At 40.2% G+C, this 24,363-nt stretch overlaps 1 protein-coding gene across 6 annotated transcripts in view; it reads right to left on the reverse strand.

Moving 5' to 3' along the window:
• st3gal4 (ST3 beta-galactoside alpha-2,3-sialyltransferase 4) overlaps nt 1-24,363 on the reverse strand; it is a 161,801-nt gene that overhangs the window by 43,083 nt on the left and 94,355 nt on the right. For all 6 annotated transcript variants that reach the window (XR_011343262.1, XR_011343260.1, XR_011343261.1 and 3 more), the window contains exons 4-5: nt 12,519-12,587; nt 12,310-12,410 (exon numbers count right to left, since the gene is read on the reverse strand). Coding sequence is in view for 3 of the 6 variants with exons in the window: in XM_069894424.1 (XP_069750525.1) it covers nt 12,310-12,410; nt 12,519-12,587 (170 nt within the window). In the remaining 3 variants the exon portion in view is untranslated. The remainder of the gene's footprint in view (nt 1-12,309; nt 12,411-12,518; nt 12,588-24,363) is intronic.

Consider the following 24,363-nt stretch of genomic DNA (forward strand, 5'->3'; position numbering starts at 1 on the left):
ACCTGCTACCCAAGATCCACAAACCCAATTGACCCAGCAGACCCATCGCGTCCACGTGCTCCTGCCCCATGTAATTGGTCTCCGCTTACCTTGACTCTGTTTTGTCCCCCCCAGTCCAGTCCATCCCCACCTACATCTGGGGAACTTGATGAAGTCGGTGACACCTGTTGCATATTCATTCAAGTTTACGGACGTTTCAAGTAGGGCTCCCTTATATCAGAATAAACTTTTTCCTTTTACGCTTAATAATCAGTTTTTGAAATTATGCGATCAAAAGGAAATTAAACGTACAGAATTGTTACGAAGCAGGTTATTTTAATTTATTTTCAAAGAGTGAAAGAAAAATATGAAATATCATCAAATACTCTTTTTTTCTTATTATCAAGTGAGAGCTTTATTATTGGATAATTTTGGACATGCTTTAAGACAATCTCAATTTGAAATTTTACTTACAGAAGGTGCTAAGAAAAGATTTGTATCTGAAATGTATTCGTTATTACAGAATAAAATGCCTAAGTTAGATTTACAAAAATCTGAGATGAAAATGGTGTTACAGAGTCCAGAGGACCCAAAACCCAGCAGCACTAGATATGCACCACAACACAAAGGGGTATTTCAACAAAAGTTGTTTTAATTATATTTGAACAAGAAAACAGAATTAGACTTTAACTTATTACTACTATCAACTTACTTAACCTACCTAACCCTCCCCTCTAATACTAAGCACAGGTGTGTGTAATGTATATATAAGCTTAGAAAAGTACTTTGGATTACAGTCTAATGTCATTGGTTGCAGGCAATTCTTGTACTGTGCACAGAAGTTAGCATTATTAAAGTTCACCAGGCTTTGGTGCTCAACAGGCAAATGGTTACCGCTCAGGTTCTGGCTAGTTTTCTGAGAGAGATTCCTTTTTTTCCAGGACATCGGCACCTGATTCCTTTCCAATCAGTCTTGCTGACGAAACTTGCCCCCTTCAGGGTTCTTCAGATGATCCTCTTTCTTTCAGGTCACCTTTCGAAGATCTAGTCTTCTCCTTTAACCAGGCAGTCTTCCAAAGTTTGCCAGGTTGTCCCTCTGGGACCGAAGTCTATTTCTGTCTTTCTCTCTCAGCTCCCTCCCTCCCTGAGAGCAAATCTGTTCTCTTCTGCCTGTAAAGATCACATGCTCTCCCACTGAATGTTGCTACTTTGTTGCTTTCTGCAAAAAATGCATTCTGCAAAAGTCCTGCAAAACTTCTGTGTTTTAAAATGTTTGTGTGCAACCTGCTCCAACAATTCCTCCCAAACCACCTTTAAATACTCTGTCACATGGGTAAAAGGTTTAGGGATAGCAATTAATCAGGAAGATTGGAGAAACTTGTGTAAAGATAGTATGACTAAAATTGTAATGTGTTAATTCATTATAATTTTATACATCAATTAATGGCATAAAAATTAAAGAGATATAATTTAATTTCTTCAGATTTATGTTTTAGATGTCAAAAGGAACTAGGCTCTTTCGTACATTCTACTTGGTTATGTGATATGGTAAAAACTTTTTTGGATGCGACTTAAAGAATTTTTAGAAGGTATTTTTAAAGTTAAATTCCCATTAGATCCATACCTATTTTTGTTAGGTAATATTTAAAAAGTTGAGTTTAGAATTGAGACTAACTAGGTTTCAAATTACATTTTTGAGATTACCATTGGCTGTAGCCAGAAAATGTTTAGCGATTACTTGGAAAAATGAGACTGATTTGAGTTTACATAGATGGCACATGGAACTGAGATCTTGCATCTCTTTGGAAAAAAAATATGTATAATTTCTGTGATTATCTTTTTAATCAGAAAGATTGGAGCCCTTATTTGGATTATATGGTTTAAAATTGTGAATTTCCGGCCATGTTACTCTCATCCATGGAAATTAATTATGTTATTGCGGTTTATATCTCCTTTATTTTTCTTTTTGGTTTAGGTTAGTTGGTTAGGATAGGTTTGGGGGAGAGGTATAGGGGGATAGGGTGGGGGGAGGGTTGGTAAAGGATGAGGGTGGGTGGGGAGGGGGAGTGTGTTTATAACCATATAACCATTTACGGAGCGGAAACAGGCCATGTCGGCCTTTTGAGTCCGCACCGGTTCACTAGAACAACTCCACTAGCTCAAACCTCCCACTCACCGCCAATAACCTTCCAACCCCCTCACCTCCATGTACACATCCAACCTTCTCTTTAATGACAGAAGCGACCCTGACGCAACTATCTCACTTGGAAGTTCATTCCATTCTGCCACCACTCGCTGAGTGAAAAAGCCTCCTCTAATATTTCTCCTAAAGTGTTGCCCCCTTACCCTTAACTTGTGGCCTCTTGTTCCAACCTCCCCTTCCCTTAGTGGAAAGAGTCTGTTTATGACTAGTCTATCTATTCCTTTCATAATTTTAAATACCTCTATCAAGTCCCCTCTCAGTCGTCTACGTTCCAATGAATGAAGTCCCAGTCTCCTTAATCTCTCCCTGTAATCCAGATGCTGTAAGCCAGGCAACATCCTTGTAAACCTTCTTTGCACCCTCTCCACCTTATCTATATCCTTTCTATAATTTGGAGACCAGAACTGAGCACAGTTCTCCAAACCTGGCCTCACCAATGCCTTAAACAGCTGCAGCATCACCTCCCACCTCCTATACTATGATTTATGAAGGCCAGCGCACCATATGCCTTCTTAACCACCTTGTCTACATGGGAATCCACCTTCGGTGAACTCTGTACCATAATCCCCAGGTCCCTTTGCTCCTCTGTGTGCCTCAATGCCCTCCCCTTAACTGCATATGTCCTATTCTGGTTATTTTTACTGAAATGCAACACCTCACACTTGTCTACATTGAATTCCATCTGCCATCTTTCGCCTACTCTTCCAAACAAACCAAATCCTTCTGTAATCCAAGAAAATCTACCTCACTATCCACCACTCCCCTTATTTTCGTATCATCCGCATATTTGCTTACCCAGTTAACCACACCCTCCTCTAAATCATTAATATAAATGATAAACAACAAGGGACCCAGCACCGATCCCTGAGGCACCCCGCTTGTCACAGGCTTCTAATCTGACATACAGTTGTCCACCATGACTCTCTGCTGTCTATCTCCCAGCCACCTCAGAACCCACGTCACAATATCTCTACTAATCCCTAGTGACTGATCCTTCCTTATTAACCTTCCAAGCGGAACCTTATCAAAAGCCTTATTAAAATCCAAATAGATCACATCCAAATAGAACAACCTTCATCCACCTTTTTAGTCACTTCCTCAAAAAACTCAACAAGGTTCGTCAAACATGACTTTCCTTTTACAAACCCATGCTGGGTGCCCCTAATTAAACCCTGCCTATCCAGCTATGTGTATATACTATCTTGATGAATACCCTCCATAATTCCCCAACTCCGAAGTCAAACGTACTGGCCAATAATTACTTGGTCTACACCTACTGCCTTTTTTGAACAATGGAACAACATTCTCCTATATCACCCCCTCCTCCAGTGATCTTTGAAAAATCACTGTCAGTGCCCCCGCTATTTGTTCCCTGACCTCCATTAAAGTCCTGGGAAAAATCCCATCAGGACCAGGAGACTTATCCACCTTAATTGACCCTAGAAGATCCGAAGCCCTTGCTTTACTAATCTCTATCCTCTCCATAACTAAGCCCTTTGCCTTTCTTATCTTGTATAGCCCAATGTCCCTTTCCCTCGTGAATACAGATGAGAAAAAATTGTTCAATATTTCTCCCCATATGGTTCCTGACATAGTTCACCGGTTCCATCATCCAGTGGACCTATTCTATCCTTAACCCTCCTTTTACTGTTCACATATCTGTAAAAACCATTAGGATTCACCTTCACCTTATTAGCTATGGACTCCTCATACCTTCTTTTTGCTTTTCTAATTTCCCTCTTAAGGTTCTTCCTGCAATCTAAGTAATGACCATACATCTCCTCAATCCCTTGTTTTTTATATTTGGTATAGGCCTCCCTCTTGTCCCGAACCAACTTCTTAATTTCACCAGAAAACCACGGCTCCCTCGAAACTTTAGTATTCCCCTTCGGCCTGACTGGAACATAAAGATCCTGTACTCTCAAAATCTCACCTCTAAATGCCCCCCAAATTTCCTCTACATTCTTTCCAGCAAAAAGATCAGCCCACACAACTCTCTGCAAATCCCTTCTCATTTCTCCAAATCTGGCCTTCCCCCACGAAGTCCTTCAACCTCTGATCCAACTATCCCTTTCCTTCATTAAGCTAAAGCGAATGGACCCATGATCACTGGATCCGAAGTTCTCTCCAATGCTTATCTCCGTCACTTGCCCCATTGCCTTCCCAAACAACAGATCTAAAACCGCTCCCCCTCTAGTTGCGTCTCAACATATTGCTGCAAAAAGCAATTCTGAACACAACGCATAAATACTAAACCATCCTGCCCTCTTACTGACTGCGTTTCCCAATCTATGTTTGGAAAATTGAAATCCCCAACCAACACCACCCTATTTCTCCTGCACATTTCACCTATTTCCTTGCACATTTGCTCTTATAACCATCAGCAAGTTTTCAAAACACACATCTGCAAGTTAACTCCACCGTTACCTGGCTTCAAACAGAAGTGTTGTACTAAAAAATTGGGTGGGTTACAGGCTGAGAAATCACTCAAAAACACGAGTTCAGGAATTTGCCTTGCAATCTCTGGAGAATTTGCATAAACATTTGGAACCATATAGTGCGTTATTGGGATAGAAAGTAAATTGGGAAAAGAGTGAAATTATGCCTTTAGCTGATATGGACTATTCGTCATGTAGACAAGTTGTGAAGTTTAAAGGGTCTGATTGTATTAAGTATTTGGGTATTATTATTGATAGTATTTATAATCATCTATTTCCATTGAATTATTTACCTTTATTGACTAGGATTAAATGTGATTTGAATTCAAGTTCCCTTTCCCCATTTGGAGGCTTATAATATACCCCCATAATAGTAACCTCACCCTTACCCTTATTTTTCAGCTCTATCCACACTGCCTCCCTCAACGAGCCCTCCAGTGTACCTTGCCTCAGCACTGCTATAATATCCTCCCTGACAAGTAATGTCACACCTCCCCCTCTTAATCCACCAACTCTGTCACATCTAAATCAGCAAAATCCTGGAACATCCAACTGCCAGTCACAACCTTCCTTCAACCACGTCTCGCTAATGGCCACAACATCATAATGCCACATGTCAATCCACACCTTTAGCTCATCCAGCTTGTTTACTACACTCCTCGCATTAAAATAAATACATCTCAAGGATCTCCTACATCCTACCTTCTGCATATCCTCCTCTCTTCCATTCTCACAATTTTCACTACAACATCTTTTTACTACTTCCTGCTTTTCTTCCCTCAAATTATTCAAACTTGTCTCTTTCCTCACCCTGCTCTCCTGCCTAACATGAAACCCTGTCCCCAACCATACTAGTTTAAACCCCCCCGTCAGCCCTAGCAAATGCCCCCGTCAGAAGCTGGTCCCTCTGGGATTAAGATGTAACCCATCATTACGGTATAGGTCCCAACTTCCCCAAAAAAGGTCCCAGTGGTCCAAGAACTTGAAACCCTGTCTCTTACTCCAACCCTTTAGCCATGTGTTTAACCTCCACCTAATTCTATTTCTGCCTTCACTGTCACGTGGCACAGGAAGCAATCCAGAGATTACCCCCTTAGTGGTCCTCCTTTTAAGCTCCCTACCAAACTCCCTATGCTCATTCTGGAGGACCACTTACTCCTTCCTTCCAACATCATTGGTACCAACATGTACCACAACCTCAGTCTCCTTACCCTCCCCCTTTTAGGATGTTCTGAATGCACATAGTCACATCCCAGACCCTGGCACCAGGGAGGAAAACCACCATCCGGTTTTCCTTATTGCGTCCACAAAAACCTCTGTCTGTCCTCCTAACCATTGAATCCCCTATAACTATCGCCCTTTTCCTTTTATCCCTACCTTTCTGGGTCACAGAGATTGACACCACACCTCTGCCCACCATAGTCTGACTATCCCCCTCCTCAGTACTCAGGGTGGAGAACCGATTTCTGAAGATTACAGACTTGGGTGTTTGCACATGAACCTGAACCCTCCCTTTCCTCCTCCTAACGGTAACCCACTGCCCCTCCTCCAGTGGCCCTGTGCAACCACCTGCCTGTAGCTCTTGTCTACGATAGCCTCATTCTCCCTAACCAAAGTGAAGTCATCGAGCTGCAGTTCAAGTTCCCTGACTCGGACCCTTAGACGCTGCACGTCAGCCCACTTTGTGCACACGTGGATGTCTGGGAGATGTGAAGACTCCATGACTTCCCACATGTGACACTGAGAGCAGAAAACTGCCCTCACACTCATCCTTCCTCCTTCTCCTCACACCTTACAAAGTAAAAAATAAACAGATATATATTAAATTTACTGTGAATGTCCGCTGAAGCCTCTCCTTCACTGTGCCACTCACTCACTGGGCCACTCCTCGCTGGCCGCTCCCTTATACTTATCCTCCTTTAATTGGCCCCGGCCAATTAACCCCCTCACTCTCTCCAAGCTCCTTCTCCTCCAGATAGTCGCCCGAACCCCAGTCACCGCCTCCTTTGACTCACAGCCCGAACCAAGTAGGCCCAAGCCCCAGTAAGCCCTGGAATTTAACGGTTTACCTGCCTGTCACTCTACTTCTACCATGTATTTTTTTATTGATCATATGTATTATTGTTTTTCTGATTGTATCTATCATGGTTTTAATACTTTAAATAAAATATTCAAAAAAAGGTTTATAGATGAGTTCTTGAATATGATTCAAAGCATTCCTGCAGCCTCCCTCAACCATACTTTTGCCGTCTTCACCACTGGTGCTGTGGACTTCAGTCTCTGCTTGATGATCAGACTTGCCGAAGTGCGGTCGTGGTTTGGATTGGTAAGTGTTCTTCATGGTGATGTAGCAGTGGTCAAGTGTGTTGGTTCCCCTGATCTCGCATGTGACATGTTGGAGGTAGTTTGTCAGAGATATCTTCAGGTTGGCCTGATTGAAGTCTCCCACAATGATCGGGAAGGCATCATGGCTGTTTATCACACTGCTCAGCCCCTCCAGCGTTAGCCTGGGGTGGAATGTACACTGCAGCCAGGATGATGGCAGTGAACTCCCTCAGCAGGTAGAATGACAGGCCTTTAATTGCCAGATATTCCAGGGGAGCAGGACTGAGGCATGACCATCACGTCTGTGTACCCAATGAATTAATGATGACACAAATGCCACCTCCCTTGGTATTTCTAGACGCCAGTGTTCAGTCAGAGTGACAAAGGGTCTAGCCCTTAGGCTGCAGTGCTGTGTCCGGAATGTGCGTTTCACACATCATGCAGTACTCCCTGATGTTGAAATCTGGCTTGGAGATCATCACGTTTGTTCTCCAGGAAATGTACGTTGGCTAGGAGGGTGGTAGGGAGTGGAAGTCTCAGGTCCTGATGTCTCAGCTTAACCTGTAGCACCAGTTCCCCCCCACCCCTTCCACATGGTTGGGACTTCTTTACCTGACCCGTGAATCTGCTGCTGGTAGTTTCCACAGTGTTTAAACTGTCCATGCGCTGCCCCTTTAAATCCTCTGCGATGTTTAAATATGCTGAGCTTTAAAGTTTCCGCGGTGTTGTTGTTGTACTTGCCTGAGCTGTTTAAAGGTCCCTCTCGACTAAAACTGCTGATTCTCCCGATTCCAAGGTCTCCCAGTATCTTAGGACACCGATGTTTTCAGGTAAGTTTGGTTTTAAGTTTTGCTTTTTTTGTTCGATTTTTAGAAGTCCTGATCGGGAATATCTGATTATTCCCATCAGAGATGCTTGCAAAGAGTCACTTCTGTAAGACGCCATCTTGTTATAAATGTCAGAGGTTCCAACCTGCTTCAAAAGGACATCAATCATCCTGGTCCCCAAAAAGAGCAGAGTGAGATGTCTCAATAACTGCCACCCAGTAGCACTAACTTCTACTGTGATGAAATGATTTGAGAGGCTGGTCATAACCAGAATTAACATGTACCTAAGTAAAGATCTGGACCCACTGCAATTCGCCTATCGTCAAAATCGCTCCACAGCAGATGCAATATCACTGGCTCTTCACGCGGCTCTGGATCACCTCGAAAAGAGCAACTCATACATACGGCTGCTCTTCATCGACTATACCTCGGCCTTCAATACCATTATTGTCTCAGTGCTGGTCAAGAAGCTACAAACTCTGGGCCTCTGTACCTCCCTCTGCAACTGGATCTTTGACTTTCTCATCAAAAGACCACAGTCAGCACAAATTGGAAACAATGTCCCTTCCTCACTGATCATCAGCACAGGCGACCCCCAAGGGCACGTGCTTAACCTACTGCTCTGCTCGTTATACACTGATATCTGTGTGGCCAGGCACAATTCCAATGCCTACAAGTTTGCCGATAACATCACAGTTGTCGGCAGAATCACAAATGGCAATGAAAAGATAGATCAGTTCGCGGAATGGCGTAACGACAACAGGCTTGCACTCAATGTCAGCAAAACCAAGGAGATGATTGTGCACTTCAGGAGGGAGTCAGGGGAACACTACCAAGTCCTCATCGATGGTTCGGTAGTGGAGAGGGCCAAGAACTTCAAATTCATGGGTGTCAACATCTCCAAGGATCTGTCCTGGAGCTTCCACGTTGATGCAATCACAAAGAAGGCTCGCCAGCGGCTATACTTTGTGAAGTGTCCGAGGAGATTTGGGATGTCACCAAACTCTCTCGTAAACTTCTACAGGTGTACCGTGGAGAGCATTCTGGCTGGCTGCATCACTGCCTGGTACGGAGGCACCAAATCTCAGGACAAGAATAAACTCCAAAGGTTTGTTAACTTGGCCTGCGACATCACAGGCACCAGACCTCACTCCATCGAGGACATCGACATGAGGTGGTGTCTTGAAAAAGTAGATTCTATCCTGAAATACCCCAACTATCTCTTCGCTCTGCTACCATTAGGGAAAAGGTACAGGAGCCGGAAGACAAGCACACAATGGCACAAGGATAGCTTCTTCCCCGCTGGTATTAGATTACTATTATTTTTGGGGTTCTTTTCATTATAATGTCGTAAGATGGTTATAATATGAATGTTTGCACCATGAAGCTGCCGCAAAACACAGTTTTTCATGACTTGCTCTTGAGAATAAATTCTGATTCTGATGTCCTCCATCACTTCAACAACTTCCAGTTCCCTGAACTCGATTGCCTCATATTTGCCATGGACATCCAACCCCTACACAGCTCCACCCCCATAATGAAGGCCTCAAAACCCTTTGTTTCTCTCTAGACAAGAGAACCACCAGTCCCCCTCCACCACCACCCTCCTCTGACTGGCACAACTTGACCTCACCCTCAATCATTTCTCCTTTAACTCATCCCACTTTCTAAAGGGGTAGCCATGGCTATCTGCATGGACCACAGCTATGTCTGCCTTTTTGTTGGCTACATGGAGCAATTCATGCTACAAGCCATCACAGCCAAGGCCCCTCAACTCTTCCTCTGCTACATCAATGACTACTTTGGTGCTGCCTCATGTACCCGTGATGAGCTCGTTGACTTCATTCACTTTGCTGCCAACTTCCACCCCGACCTCAAATTCACTTGGTCCATCTCAAACATCACTCTCCCTTTCCTCGATCTCCGTGTCTCCATCTCAGGAGACAAACTCTCGACAGAGATCTTCTATAAATCCACCAACTCCCACAGCTACCTCTCATCACATCCATAACATCTGTCTTTGGCATGTTCGACGTGTCCTCCACCATGAAGAACAACACAAAATAGTAATTCACAGCCTCAGCCATTTCATCATTACCCAATTTCAATTCTCCCTTCTCATCCTTCAAGAAACCAAACTTCATTTGAGCCACCCTTTTGCACTTTTGTGGTAATCTTTTCTCATAGTTTTCCTTCGATTCCTTTATTACTCACTTTGTGATTTTTTTTGTTGTTGCTTTTTAAAGTTTTCCCAATCTTCTAGTTTCCCACTGCTCTTGACGACTGTATGCATGTGCTTTTAGTTTGATACCTTCCTCAATTTCCTTGGTTATCTAAGGTTGACTGTTCCCATTCTCTCCACCCTTGCTTCTAGTTTGAATATATTTTTGTTAATCACTGTGAAAAATCTCTTTGAAAGTCCTCCATGTAGCCTGTGTAGCCTGCATTCCCAGTCTTCCCTGGACAACTTCTCCCTCATCCCCTTGTCGTTTCCTTTGTTTAGGCATAACACACTTTAGACTGAACTATTGGTTTTAGACTGAACTATTGCATTCCTCCATTTGTATGAGAAACTCAGTCACACTGTGATCACTCTTTCCAAGAGGATCCTCAACTACAAGATGGCTAATTTTACCTGTCTCATTGTGCAGGACCAGATCAAAGATAGCATGTTCCCTTGTAGGTTCAGTACCGTGCTGTTCAAGAAAGTCATGACATATGCATTCTATGAAGTCCTCCTCAAGGTTATCAACCAAACTGATTCACCCAGTCTAGGTGCATTTTAAAGTTCCCTACAATACAATCCTTGCATGCCTTTGATATTTCTTGGTTTATTGCCTGTGCCACTGTAATGTCTATAGGCCACCCAATAATAACAACTCCCACCATTGACTTTTTTAACATTTTCTATTCCTAATCTCTGCCCAAATGGATTCAACATTTCGCTGCTTAGATCTTGTGTCATCTATCAATATTGCCCTAATGTCATACTCAACTAAGAGCGCTACGGCTAGGTGGCCATTCTAAAGGAGGTCATGGCCATACACACACACACACACACACACACACACATATATATGGTAACCTACGACCATGTCCTTCTTTGGAATGGCCAACCTAGCATTACCCCACCTTCCCTTCCTGCCTGTCCTTCTTTATTACCAGAAACTAGAGCCCCTGGAGGAAACTCACGCAGATACGGGGAAAACACACAAACCCCTTACAGACAGCATGGGACTTGAACCAAAGTCCCAGTCCCTGGCGCTATAACAGCATTACACTAACCATGCTGCCCAATAATAGGCAGATAGAGCAAAGTGGGAAAGGGGGAAAGGGGTGGAGTTGGAAGATGTGGGCAGCTGGATCATGGATGGAAGCAGACAAGGTTCAGAGAGCCAGATAGTTGGGAAGAAGAGAGTGAAGATGAAGATCAGCATGTTCTCAAAGCATAAATTAATTATCAAAATAGACAAGGATGTAGTCTTAAGGGTCTCTGTCTGTGCTGAATGATCAATGCTTCATTTGAGGACATCCAATGGTCAAATGACCTCAAACAGCCATTTGCCTGTTGATGAGCCAATACTCCCACCTCTGCCAAGCATTTCTTTATGCGAGGCAGGGATCGGCCAGGCCAGAGGGATGGACAAAGCATGTGTACCAATTCATGGGGAAATGGTCAGCTGGAGATCAGAGAATGAAACGTTATAACAAACCCAAGCAGAAGTCTCGAGGGAAATTATTTGAGTGATATTTGGTGGCAGGCCAGCCATAAAAAGACCCAATGTACTATTCCAGAGGCTCATTTCTCCCACTCTATCTACCATTTTCTCCCTGCCAATCTGTAACATGGAGGGTCACTTCACTGGTCAGACAGGAAATGTGTCGCAGGACACTACCCTGTGTGTCTATGAATATTAGATCTTCCCACAGCCAACACCACTTTCTAATTGGTTGTCCTCTTCACCTAAAGTCACGCGACTCAATACCTGATCCGACCTCTTGCCACAAAATGCATAAAATGTACAGAACTCACCTTTTTTTTCTCTCGAGGACATCCTGAGGTCCCATCTGGCTGTGATCCTTGGGCAGTGCTAGAGGACCACTTGTGAGGTGTGTGCCATAGAAGGGGTGGGATGGGGGCTCAGTCTTGGTGAGCCCTGGGTGCATCAATGTGGTTCATTTGGTTTAACCTACATACTCTTTCTATTGCTTCTTTAATCAGTGACCCATCCCTCTACATCGAGGAGAGGCAGGTATGGTTTGTTTTAACTCTCAGTAGTTCCAGATACCTTCTACAGGTACTCGAACCTCAGGCAACCTGCAAGCTGGCCAGATCAGTTTGCATGCACAGCCCTGTTTGTATATAAATTTCATGTTTTTTTAACTTCTGTCACCTGTTCAGGGATGCCACCTCTTGAACTCCTCGAATCTGTTACCTGTAGCCCCACTGCCATGCAATCCCACCTGCACCCTCACATCATACTGAATCTACATTTCCATCGTGTAGAAAGGAAGCAAGCAATGAAAGATTACTCACCTATGCCTTTAATGCCATACGGTAATTCATGGATGAGAGTCCTCTTCTCTTTCCAAAAAACATTATTTAAGTTTAAAAATAATTCTGGGTTTCTCGTGAAACTGAAACAGAAATGAAAGCAGGAGATTAAAGCTCACTCTGGAATAATCACAGCTAATTGGGAGTGAAGACTGAGAGGACGTTAGATAATATAACAGGAGGTGACTTACTTTGATATAACCTGTCGGCTGTTGCTGTATGAATAGTTAATTTTGCAATTCTTTTCTTCCACACTGTAACTAAACAAAGACAAATTTCCAATAGTCCAAGCTGTTGTTTTATCGGTGACCGAACTTCATGTGAATCTTTTTTGCACCCAGTCTTTTAACTCTGACCAATCCAGCTCATTCCGGCATTGAGGTCTTTATCCTACTGTTCCCCACAATATCCTCAGTCAAGTGACTTCAACCAGTCTCAGCCTAATAAATTATCCTCTTCTATCTCTGCCAACTGCTAGCCATCTCATAGCGCTTCCCCATATAATAGTTACGATATCTCCCTTCACTTCCTCTACTCTAGTGTATCATATGGGGTATTCCTGAGGCAGCCTCCTCTGCCATGACAATAGGACCCAGACTAATAGGGGTGACGCTGGGCTTCCAGCTCTAATTCTCCATCCTACTCCCACACTGGCCTCACTTGCTTTGAAGGGGGAAAAACTTTAGGAGAAATATTAGCGGATGCTTTTTCATTCAGAGAGGGTTGCAGAATGGAATGATCTTCCAGAAGAGATAGTTGCGGCAGGGTCCCTTCTGTTATTTAAGAGAAGGTTGGATGTGTTCTTGGATGTGAGGGGGTTGGAGGGTTATAGGCGGAGAGCGGGAGGGTGAGCTAGTGGAGTTGTTCAAGTGAACCGGCGTGGACTCGAAGGGCCGACATGGCCTGTTTCCATGCTGTAAACAGTTATATGGTTATGGTTATATGGTCCTCCTGCGCAGTTCCAAAGAAGCCCAACACAAGGAAAAGGAACAGAAATGCATTTTCTAACAAGGTACCCTTCCATCTCAAGGAATGCAAATAACCGGATAATGAGTTTGCTGTCATATGCACACCAAAATTCTTACTTGATGCAGCTGACCAGGTAACCATAACCATAACCATATAACCATTTACTTGTAAAAAAATACAAAACATCAAAAAAATTACAATAATATGCTTAATTGAATTAAAAGAGACAATAAATACAAAATAAGATGATAAATATTCAGTTATCATTGCATAAAAAACTTGATTTGGCTTATGCCGTGTGTGTTCGAAGGATGGATGAACAAGACGAGTAAAAATGGCAACAGTAGCTGCTAATTTTGCTGTTAAGGAGCAACGTATTAAAGTCATGAAGGTTGCAGAACTTAGAGAAGAACTGAGCCAACAGAAATTAGATACAAGTGGAATTAAAAGTGTTCTCATAGCAAGATTGAATCTGGCAAGGGAAGAAGCCAAGGCTTCAGTCTGATGGGAATGAAGATGACGACTGAAATCTGAAGACAGCAATGTGGAAATGACCGAAGATGTGTCACCAAAAGATGAACAAGAGGCTAAAGATGCAACAAATGTACTATTCAAATTGGAGAAAGGGGTAAGTAAGAAGACATCTGACCTGCAGGATGAAATAAGATCAAGTGACAGTGCGTCAAATGTTGAAGCAAAAGAAGTTCGTCTGGTTCAGGCTTTGAAGTTTCCAGTAAAACATCAGCTAAGAAGAGAAGAGGAGCTGAAATGGGAGGAGCGAAGGAAGAAAGAGGAGGAGATAAGGAGGCAAGAGAGGCAAATGGAATTGAAAAGAAGAAGAGTTGTTATTAATTCCTGGTCAAATCCACTAGAAGGTTCAGAAATATCTGATGCTCGAAGTTGATTATCTAAAGAATATGATGGTGTGGAATCATATTTTAAGAAAGAGCCACAGAAAATGAAACAAATGATCAAGACAGATATCTTAGTACCACGGGTACAAGACCTGCGCATACATGGACAAATCCTTCCGGAGCATGATGTTATCGAGCCACATGTACCTGTGGTACCATCCGCCCACAGAGCTGCAGTTTGGGTTCAGTCAAATACTGCAGCTTCCTTGGCATTTGAGTCAAGCATCAGAAATATGGGTGAAGCTACACATGTGAGGTTTTCAAATACATTACCTGCTGCAAGAGATGGAGAACAGAACAAGGAACTATCATCCTTGAGGAGAAACAATGAAATCGCTGCATCATTGATCCAGTTATGGTCCCTCTCGTCTTTGCCCAAGAAGGAGATTCAAGCTTTTGATGGACACCCAAGTGTTCATGAGATCTTTTAGACGCAATATTGAAAACTAGTGCCAAGACCCTGGAAATTGTCTTTATTATTTGGAAATGTACACAGAAGGACGGCTGAAGCAACTTGTAAAGAGTTGCCAATACAATTCCTCGGATAGAGGATTCGACAAAGCTAAGTCTTTACTAGAGCAGAATTTTGGCACAAGCGTCAAATTGTTTCAGCTTCTTTCTTCTTTGGCTTGGCTTCGCGGACGAAGATTTATGGAGGGGGTGAATGTCCAAGTCAGCTGCAGGCTCGTTTGTGGCTGACAAGTCCGATGCGGGACAGGCAGACACGGTTGCAGCGGTTGCAGGGGAAAATTGGTTGGTTGGGGTTGGGTGTTGGGTTTTTCCTCCTTTGTCTCTTAAATAGTCATCAATAAAACTGATTGATGCAAAGGCTCTACAAGCATACACTCTCTTTTTAAGAGGATGTTGTATTGCCAACATTAGTGAGCTTGACATGCCTGATAATATGCGAGTCATCTCAGATAAATTACCCAACCAAATGTGTGCTAGCTGGAGACATTTGGCTTGTGATTTCTAGAGAAAAAAATCAATCAAAGAGGATTTGGTGGATTTTCTTGAAGGCCAGGTGTACATTGAAACAGTTCTAATATATGGAAATACTAGAGACACATCAATGGGGAACGAGGATGTAAGGAGGTCCAACTCACAGTCTAGTCCAAAATTGAAAAGGAGTACCTTTCTTACTACTGTGTCAATTAGAAATAAATAAAAAGATAAAGTAATTAAGGAAAAGGAGAGCTTGCCTACAGAGAAGAGTTGTTTGTTCTGTAAAGGTGGGCATGCTTTGGAAATGTGTTTACGGCTGGAAAAGAAGTAACATAATGAGGAGATCGCTTTTTAAAAGGAAAATAGAGCACATTTTAGCTGTCTGTGTAAAGGGCATGTCAGTAAAAACTGCAAGAAGTGACTAGATATATGCAGTTGGAAGCATCCTAAAATACTGCATATCCATCAAAGGAACACGGAATTGGAAAAATAGGAAACCGGAACAAGGAAAGCAACAGAAAACAGTTTTACAGTCTCAGTTCAGACAAGTGGTCTCACTGGGGCCGGTGTGGATAACAGCAAACCCTCAATAGTGCCTGTATAAGTCAAGAACGGGAATGGGAATGTAATAATATTCACTTATGCATTTCTTGACCCACACAGTACTGCAACTTTTTGGACAGTGGGACTGATAAACAAACATAAATCTTCAGGGAAGGAAGTTGAAGAATGTATTGAAAACCATGGGGCAAGAAAAGGTCATTGAAACCAGCATTGTTTCAGGGCTAAAGGTTGCTGGATGGCATGATAAGGATTTTTATGATGTTCCAATTTTATACTCTCAGAAGATTATGCCTTTACACGAAAGTAACATCCCACATCAAAATAATATCCATCAGTTGTCTTACCTGTGGAAGGTTTATCTGCCTGAAGTTAATTCTGAGGTAGAGATGGTTATTGGTTCAGATGTGCCAAAGACTTTCGAACCATTAAATGGAATACAGAGTAGGGGAGATGGACCTTCTGTTGTTAGAACTAGGCTTGGATGGACAATTAATGGACCTTCAGGAGGAAATAATAATATAGCTCAGGCACAGTTAGTGGCGTGTCAACAGAATTTCGGTTGTAAAATTTGATGAGTTGTGGGAACAGCAAAAGACTGTAAATAAGAAATTCACTTCTGAAGGAAACAGATCAATGTAAAAATAAACGATCTAAAACAACATTGAAGGAATTATTTTTATTAGAAGATGTGGCAAATACCGCTGGTGATTATTCATGTGTAATTGAATCTGAGGCAGGACTAAAACAAATGACTGAAAACAAATCTGGAAGTAGCTTCTGCAGCCCAAAGGTTACAGCGCAACATGCTGCAAACCTGGCGAACGCAGAAAATTGTGCTGGTGGGATAAAGGAGCAAGTGACTAGCAATGTGACACAACTGCCTTCAAAGAACAAAATCTTTAAAAAAGGCTTAGAAATATTAATCACCAAAAGACTGAATGGAAAGATTTTAACATTGTACTCAAAAACAAAACTGGATTTCAAAAGGATGAGAATGAATGCAATGATTCTTCACTTTTGAAAGTGACCGAGGGAAAAGTCTGGAAAGAGGTTGACAAGAATAAAGATTTAATTGTAAATGAAATTCACACGGTCAGAAGGTGAAGGAAAAGAAGATCTGCTGAAGAAATGAAGACAGTTATTGAGGAAAGAGATTCAGCATTATCAAAAGGTAAAAGGTTGGAGGAAGAGGTTCATCTTTTGAAAGAGAACAAATCATTGATTAATAACACAAAACAGTTGACTACAGAAAACAAACAGGAATGAAGCTTGAAGGCTCAGCTACTAACGATGCAGAAAACAAGAGAAATTGCATTTCAGCAAAGCGACAAACAAGATGAAGAAATAATGTCGTTGGAATCTTATATTATTTATGACCAACTGCGGAAAAGAAAGAAAACGATGAGCAAATCTTTGGAGAGAAGGTTAAAGAGGCTCATTTATTAAAATCGAGAGAAGCAAATAAATGTTCAAAATTTGGTTTTAAGAGTTCAAAACCTTCCTAGGAGAAGCAGAACGCTGCAGAGAGGAAGAAAGTTAACGACGTGCTGAAAAAGTGCCTCATGTTAAACTCAGAGGGAAAACTGTGTCTATTTTGTCTGAGGAAGATTTGAGGTTTACTGATGGATGTTTTAATTCAAAGATTCTGGAGACAAAGGCACTTTTAGAAGTAAAAACTGCACACTACACGGGTTTCAGACTTTATTGATCCAGAGTGGTGGTAAAGATCACTCTTGTTCAAGGCTATGTGCTGGTAACCACTGGCCTAATGAAGATAGAAGATCTCTATAAAGTTTGAACTTTATATGTTTATTTGTATTGTTGTGTAATTATTTAAGACATTACATCTAATTATAATTAAGGACCAGTACTGTAAGAGCCAAAATGTGTACTTTGTTTACTTATCTTGTTAGGTCGGCGTCCTGTTGGCCCTCGCTAGAGTCTGAGGCATTGCAGGTTCATTTGGTTTTCCGCAGCCATCTTTGATCTTGTGCGCATGCGCGATTCCAGGAGAATGTACGGTGCAATGGTGTATTGGAGCACTTGTTGAAGCACGCACCATAGCATTTGATGTAAATTGGGAGCTTTAAAGTATTATAAAAACATGGCAATATAGAGAAGGGGGAGTGAAACGCTCATAATTTTCATTAACCGCTTTCATGGTTTTCACGTTTCATGAATTTTCCTCTGTATTCACGGAGCTTTAATGCAGATGTCTTTTAACATTTGAATGTTAAAGAAGATAATTTCAAGTTTATGTTTTAAAATAAAGGATTTAAATACATCTGGCATGTATTGGAAATAATTGAAATGCATCACAAATAAAGGGGATCACAGCCTTCAAGCAACTATTTATTAGATTGAGGTCACTATGCTCAATAGCATACGTTAAATCAATTTAAAAAGAATAAATACAAAATTTAGAATAACTCTTTATAGTTACAATAGTGCAAGAAGAAAAAAAAGTGGTGTTATTATTATGCAAACAGCCTTTTCTTATGGTGTCAGGTCAATCTATGTCTAGTGTACCAAGGGAAGGTTGAAGAGCCTAATAGCCATTGGAAAGAAATTGTTCTTGATCTCAGAAGTGCTAGTCATCAGGCTTCTACCTGAGGTAAAACACAGGATTCTGATGGCGTAGAAAGAAGTGCAGTTCCACCTCTCCCCAGTTGGACTAATTAATGCCCGTGAAGCCGGGCGCGCGGGCGGGTCGGCCGAATGAGGACAGTTGCGCAAGCCCCTTGTATTACCTGGTGGTCTAGGGGGATGCAGCGCTATGTTGGAGGACACGCCTGTGCGGTCAGCGACGCTCTCGGACATGCGCGGTGCATCGCACATCTGGGAGCTTTTGAATAAAGTGTGGGCTGCGGGGGGGCCCGGACGGCAGCTGTCGGCCCACTGTTGACAGGGGTGCAGACCAGCAGCCACACTGACGAGTGGCAAGCATAGGTGAAGAAGAGGGAAGTCCTGCCGTGCTGGAATCAAGGCAGGAGGAATTTACTTTGGAGGCTGGGATTAAGGAAGGTAGGCCTCAAGAGGGAGTAGTGGAACCTGGACTGGATTCTGTATTTACGATTTTGGAAAGGATTGCTCTTCAGATGGAAAATATGTCAGTACAGATGTCTACACAGTTAAATCAGGGATTTAAGGAAATGAAAATTAAAATGAATACTATTTGTGAAGAAATGTCTTCCGTGAAGAATGATATGAATGTGGTTAAAAGTGATGTTAATAGATGCATAAAGGTGGTGGATACTGTACAGGATAATTTTTTTCAAATTGAAGAAGCTTTTTATGAATGTAAAGATCAAGTGGAACGAAATAGAGAAAAAATAGAAAAAGTGGAGGATTCTTTTGTGGATTTGGGGAATCAGAAAAAGGAACTGTTGAAGAAGATTGATTCTTTAGAAAATCAAGGTCAAAGGAATAATGAAAAAATAGTAGGTCTTCCAGAAGATATTGAAGGCTCAGATTCGGTAAAATTTTTCAAGGTGGATTCCCAATGTGCTGGATACTGAATTTTTTCTGAATGGTCTGGAACTGGATCAGGCACATAGGGCATTGAAGAAGAAGCCTTTTCCAGGCCAACCACCACATGCAGTTTTGATTCATTGTTTGAGATACCAGGATAGAGAAATAATATTATGGATTGAAGTTCAAAAGGCGTGACAAAATCAGACTCCGATGACGGTTCAGGGCAACAGAGTGTTTTTTTTAATGCTGATTTGAGTCAAGAAATTATTAAGAGGTGGAGAGAATTTAATTCAGCTAAAGAAGTACTGTGGAGAAAGGGTTATAAATTTGCTTTTCGTTATCCTCTGGTATTGAAAGTCTTATATGGAAATTTTCAGTCTCAATTTTTTTGAGAATGATCGTGATGCATTAATCTTTGCTAATTTGTTGCCAGATTTACGAGGAGGCGGACGATCACCGTTATCATCACCTAAAAGGAGGGTAAATGGGAACGGGAAGAATGGGAAAAATGAAAAGAAGGTTGAACTGACACAGAGTCTTCTTGATATTGAAGATCCGGAACAGTCATTGGGACTGGACATTGCTGAACATTTATGCACCTATTTACGCTTGCATCAACTGCATCGATGATGATCGATTTATAACTAAGGCTTTCTTAACATTAAATCAGGCCAATGAAAATATTTTGATTGGAGGAGATTTTAATTGTGTTTTGAATCCATTATTGGATAAATCTCCGAAAAGTATAAAGAAATCAAAGATGGCGACACAAATGGGATATTTGATGAAAGATTTGAATTTAGTTGAAATTTGGAGGAGAATAAATCTGACAGAAAAGGACTTTTCTTTTTATTCATCTAGGCATGATTCATTTTCTAGAATAGATTTGTTTCTGATTTCAGCACATTTTCAGGCTAGAGTAGTGCAGGCTGAATATAAGAGTAGGATTATATCCTATCATTCTATGTTGTTTATATCTTTAGTAGGTTCTGAATGTTGCAATCAACTTACCGGTGGAGGTTTAATGTAATGTTATTGAAGAAACCAGAGTTTATTACTTTTGTTAAGGAACAGATCACTTTATTTTTGGCTGAAAATGCTAATTCAGTAAGTAGTAATTTTGTAATGTGGGATGCTTTAAAAGTATATTTGCGCAATCAAATTATTAGTTATTCTACAAAAGTCAAAAAACAGTATCTGGTGAAAAGTTTGGCTTGCAGAAACAAATTACTGAGTTGGAAAAGGAATTTCAGAAGGTTACAGAAGATAAGAAAGCAGCATTAACTAAGTTGAAATTATGTTATAATACTTTACAAACATATCTGTATGAGCGATTAATTTAAAGATCCAAGCAACGTTATTATGAGTTGGGTGAGAGGAGGCTCATAAGGTATTAGCTTGGCAATTAAAAATGGAACAAGTATCAAGAACTATTAATGCTGTTAAAAAGAATTCAATAGTTACCTATAAATCTCAGGAAATTAATTACCAATTTTATTCATTTTATCAGAAATTGTATACTTCTGAGGGAAAACAGGATGATGGTTCTATTGAATCCTTCTTATCTAAGTTAAATCTATCGGTTTTAGGGGAGGAAGAGGTAAAGGAATTGGAAGCTCCGTTTACAGATTTTGAGATTAAAGAAGCTATACAAGAGATGCCAAATGGAAAGTCGCCAGGTGATGATGGATTTTCGGTGGAATTTTATGAAGTGTTTTATGAAGATTTATCTTCTATATTTAAGGATGTGTTGCAACAAATAACTGAAGATCAGTCACTACCGGAATCTTGTTCTAGTGTGATAATTACAGTGATTCCGAAGAAAGATTGAGATGCATTGAATGTAGCTTCGTATTGACCAATTTCTTTATTAAATGTGGATTATAAAATAGTGGCTAAAGTATTGGCAAATAGACTTGTTAAATATTCACCTCAGTTGGTACATACAGATCAAAAGTTTTAGTAAGAATAGAAGTGTGTCTGATAATATTCTTAGATTGATAACATTGATCAATGCATCGAGTCAGCACTTGATGCGGAAAAAGCTTTTGATAGGGTTGAATGGAATTTTTAATTTAAGGTGTTGGAGAGGTTTAATTTCGGCCCTTTTTTTATTGGTTGGGTTAAGGCATTGTATAAAAATCCAGTTGCTAGGATGGTGACAAATGGTCAAACTTCTTTGCCATTTCAATTATCGCGATCAACTCGTCAAGGTTGCCCATTGTCACCAGCCTTGTTTACATTGGTCATTGAACCATTAGCTCAGCCAATTTGACAGAATGATAAAGTTAAAGGGATAAGAATTGCAGATGATGAACATAAGGTTAATTTATTTGCTGATGATGTATTGATTTATTTGACACATCCAGAACAGTCTTTGAAATATTTACAAGAACGTTTGGTTCAATTTGGGGAGTTATCTGGGTATAAGGTGAATTGGGATAAGAGTGAGATATTGCCAATTTTGGAAAGGGATTATAAAGAGTGTAAAAATATTATAAAATTAAGATGGTCTTATAAAATTAAATATTTAGGGGCAACTGTGAATGTAAATTATCAATCTTTATATAAGTTAAATTATGTACCTTTATTGAAAAAGATTAAAATGGAAATGATTAAATGAAAGGATCTTTCATTAACATTAATAGGTCGAGTAAATTGTATTAAAATGAATATTTTTTCTCGTATTCAATATTTATTCCAATCAATACCGTGTTTACTTTCAAAGGGTTTTTTTCAGGATTTGAATAAGGTGGTGAGGAAATTTTTATGGAGGGGAGAATTAGCTCGAGTTGCTTTACAGAAATTGACATGGAAATACGCATTAGGTGGACTCTAGTTGCCTCACTTTCAAAATTATTACGAAGCTGCACAGTTGAAGTTTATGAGTAGAATGATGGATATTAATCAGCCTCCTAGTTGGGCTAAGGTGGAGTTAGCTTGTATTTCTGAATTTGATGTTCATCAGTTTATATATAAGTGGAATTTGAATTTATTGCAGGGATATGATATGCCAGTATTAAAACATTTGTTAAAGATATGGGTTAAAAGAAATGATGTTATAGGAACAAAGGGTAAATTATCAATTCAAACTCCTTTCTTTCAAAATCAGCTTAATCATTTTTCAATGTTTAATAGGTAACTAAAGATATGGTATTTTCAGGGTATAAAGGTGATTAAGGATGGTTTTGAAGGACAGTTTCTTTCTTTTAATCAATTGAGGGAGAAATTTGATATACCGGTAAATTCATTATTTGTGTATTATCAACTTAGACCTCTGATAAGGGATAATTATGGTAAAGAGATGAGTTTACCTAAGTTAATGAAATTTGAATCTTTGATTTCCTTTATACCAAAGAAAGGTTTTATTTCAGATACGTATCATTGTTACAGGAAACTATGGAAAAAGTGATTTAACTTATGTTATACCTCAAGAGGATTGGGAGGTTATGTGTCATGAAGGGGTAACTAAATTGACTAATGTAAGATATGGTTTGGTTAATTATAATTTTTTGCATCAGTTCTATTTGACTCCTGAGAAATTGAAAAAATATGGATTTAGTCATTCGGATTCTTGTTTTAGATGTGGGTTAAGTACTGGAACTTTTTTGCATGCAGTTTTGTCCTGTGATAAGGTACAATTCTGGGAAAAAGTCAGGTTGGTTTTGGAGAAATTATTTAAAATTAAATTACCATTAGATCCAGAGATTTTTTTGTCAGGTTATATGGTTTCTTTGACTGGCTTGGGGTTGGATAAGTTTCAAATTGAATTTGTTCGTTTGGTGTTATCTGTGGCACGAAAATGTTTAGCAATTGCTTGGAAAGACCATGTAGAGATCAATATAGTACGTTGGCATAATGAATTGAGATTTTGTATTTATGTGGAGAAAATAACATATAATTTACATGATAATTACTCTTTTTTGTTAAAATGTGGTCATCTTATTTAGAATATATGGGTTTGGAAATATTTTAAAATATTATATATGTTTTATCTTTTTTTTGGCTCCCCTTGAGGGATTGGCTGAGGGGGTGGAGGGGGGCTTATTATATTGTATAAAAATCTTTTTTTCTGTTGTTATTATTAATTTTATGTTGTTTTTTAAAGTTTTTAAATAAAAAATTTTTTAAAAGGAAAATTTCTCGACTTAAGCATGTGAAACTGTTTTAAACGAAAAGGTCTCTTTTATCTATCTCTGATTGGTCGTATTAATTCTATTAAAATGAACATTCAACCTACATTTTTGTATCTCTTCTAGTCTATACCAATTTTTATTCCTAAATCTTTTTTTGACTCACTTATATCATCTTACATCTGGCAAGGAAAGTGCCCCCATTGAAATAAAGGTCATCTTCAAAAGTCTAAAAGGAATGGTGGTTTGGTGCTTCCTAATTTCAGATTTTATTATTGGATGGTCAATATACGCAGCCTTATGTTCTTGTTACAATTTCATAATCGTGTTGACCGTCCTGCTTGGGTAGAAATGGAATTAAATTCCACCAAAAATGTTTCTATCTCGGCATTTCTTTGGGTCCTCACTTCCTTTTGTTTTATATAAACTAACTGACAATCTGGTTGTTAAATACAGCTTGAGAATATGGGTGCAGTTTAGAATATATTTTGAATTTCAGGACTTTTCTCTTGCAAACCCCATTATGTCTAATTACCTTTTTCAGCTTCCTTGCAAGATTCTACTTTCAATGATTGGTATAGATTTGGTATTAAATGCTTGTAAAACCTTTCTATAGATAACAGTTTTGCATCTTTTGAACAATTGATTGGAAAACTCAAGTTACCAAACATTCATTTTTTCAGGTATTGACAAAATAGGCATTTGGATTCAATCTCAGATCCTCAATTTTCCTAGAGCTCCTGGGGTGAATATTCTTAGAAACATAGAAAATAGGTGTAGGAGTAGGTCATTTGGCCCTTCAAGCCTACACTGCCATTCAATATGATCATGGCTAATCAGTACCTGGTTCCTGCCTTCTCCCCATACCCCCTGATCTCCTTAGCCACAAGGGCCAAATCTAACCTACTCTTAAATATTGACAAGGAACCAGTCTCAACTACTTCCTGTGGCAAAGAATTCCACAGATCCATCACTCTCTGAGAGAAGAAATTTTTTCCTCATCTCAGTCCTAAAAAACTTACCCTTATCCGTAAACT

Source organism: Narcine bancroftii, chromosome 8 (genome assembly GCF_036971445.1).
Source record: "Narcine bancroftii isolate sNarBan1 chromosome 8, sNarBan1.hap1, whole genome shotgun sequence".
Taxonomy (NCBI): Eukaryota; Metazoa; Chordata; class Chondrichthyes; order Torpediniformes; family Narcinidae; genus Narcine; species Narcine bancroftii.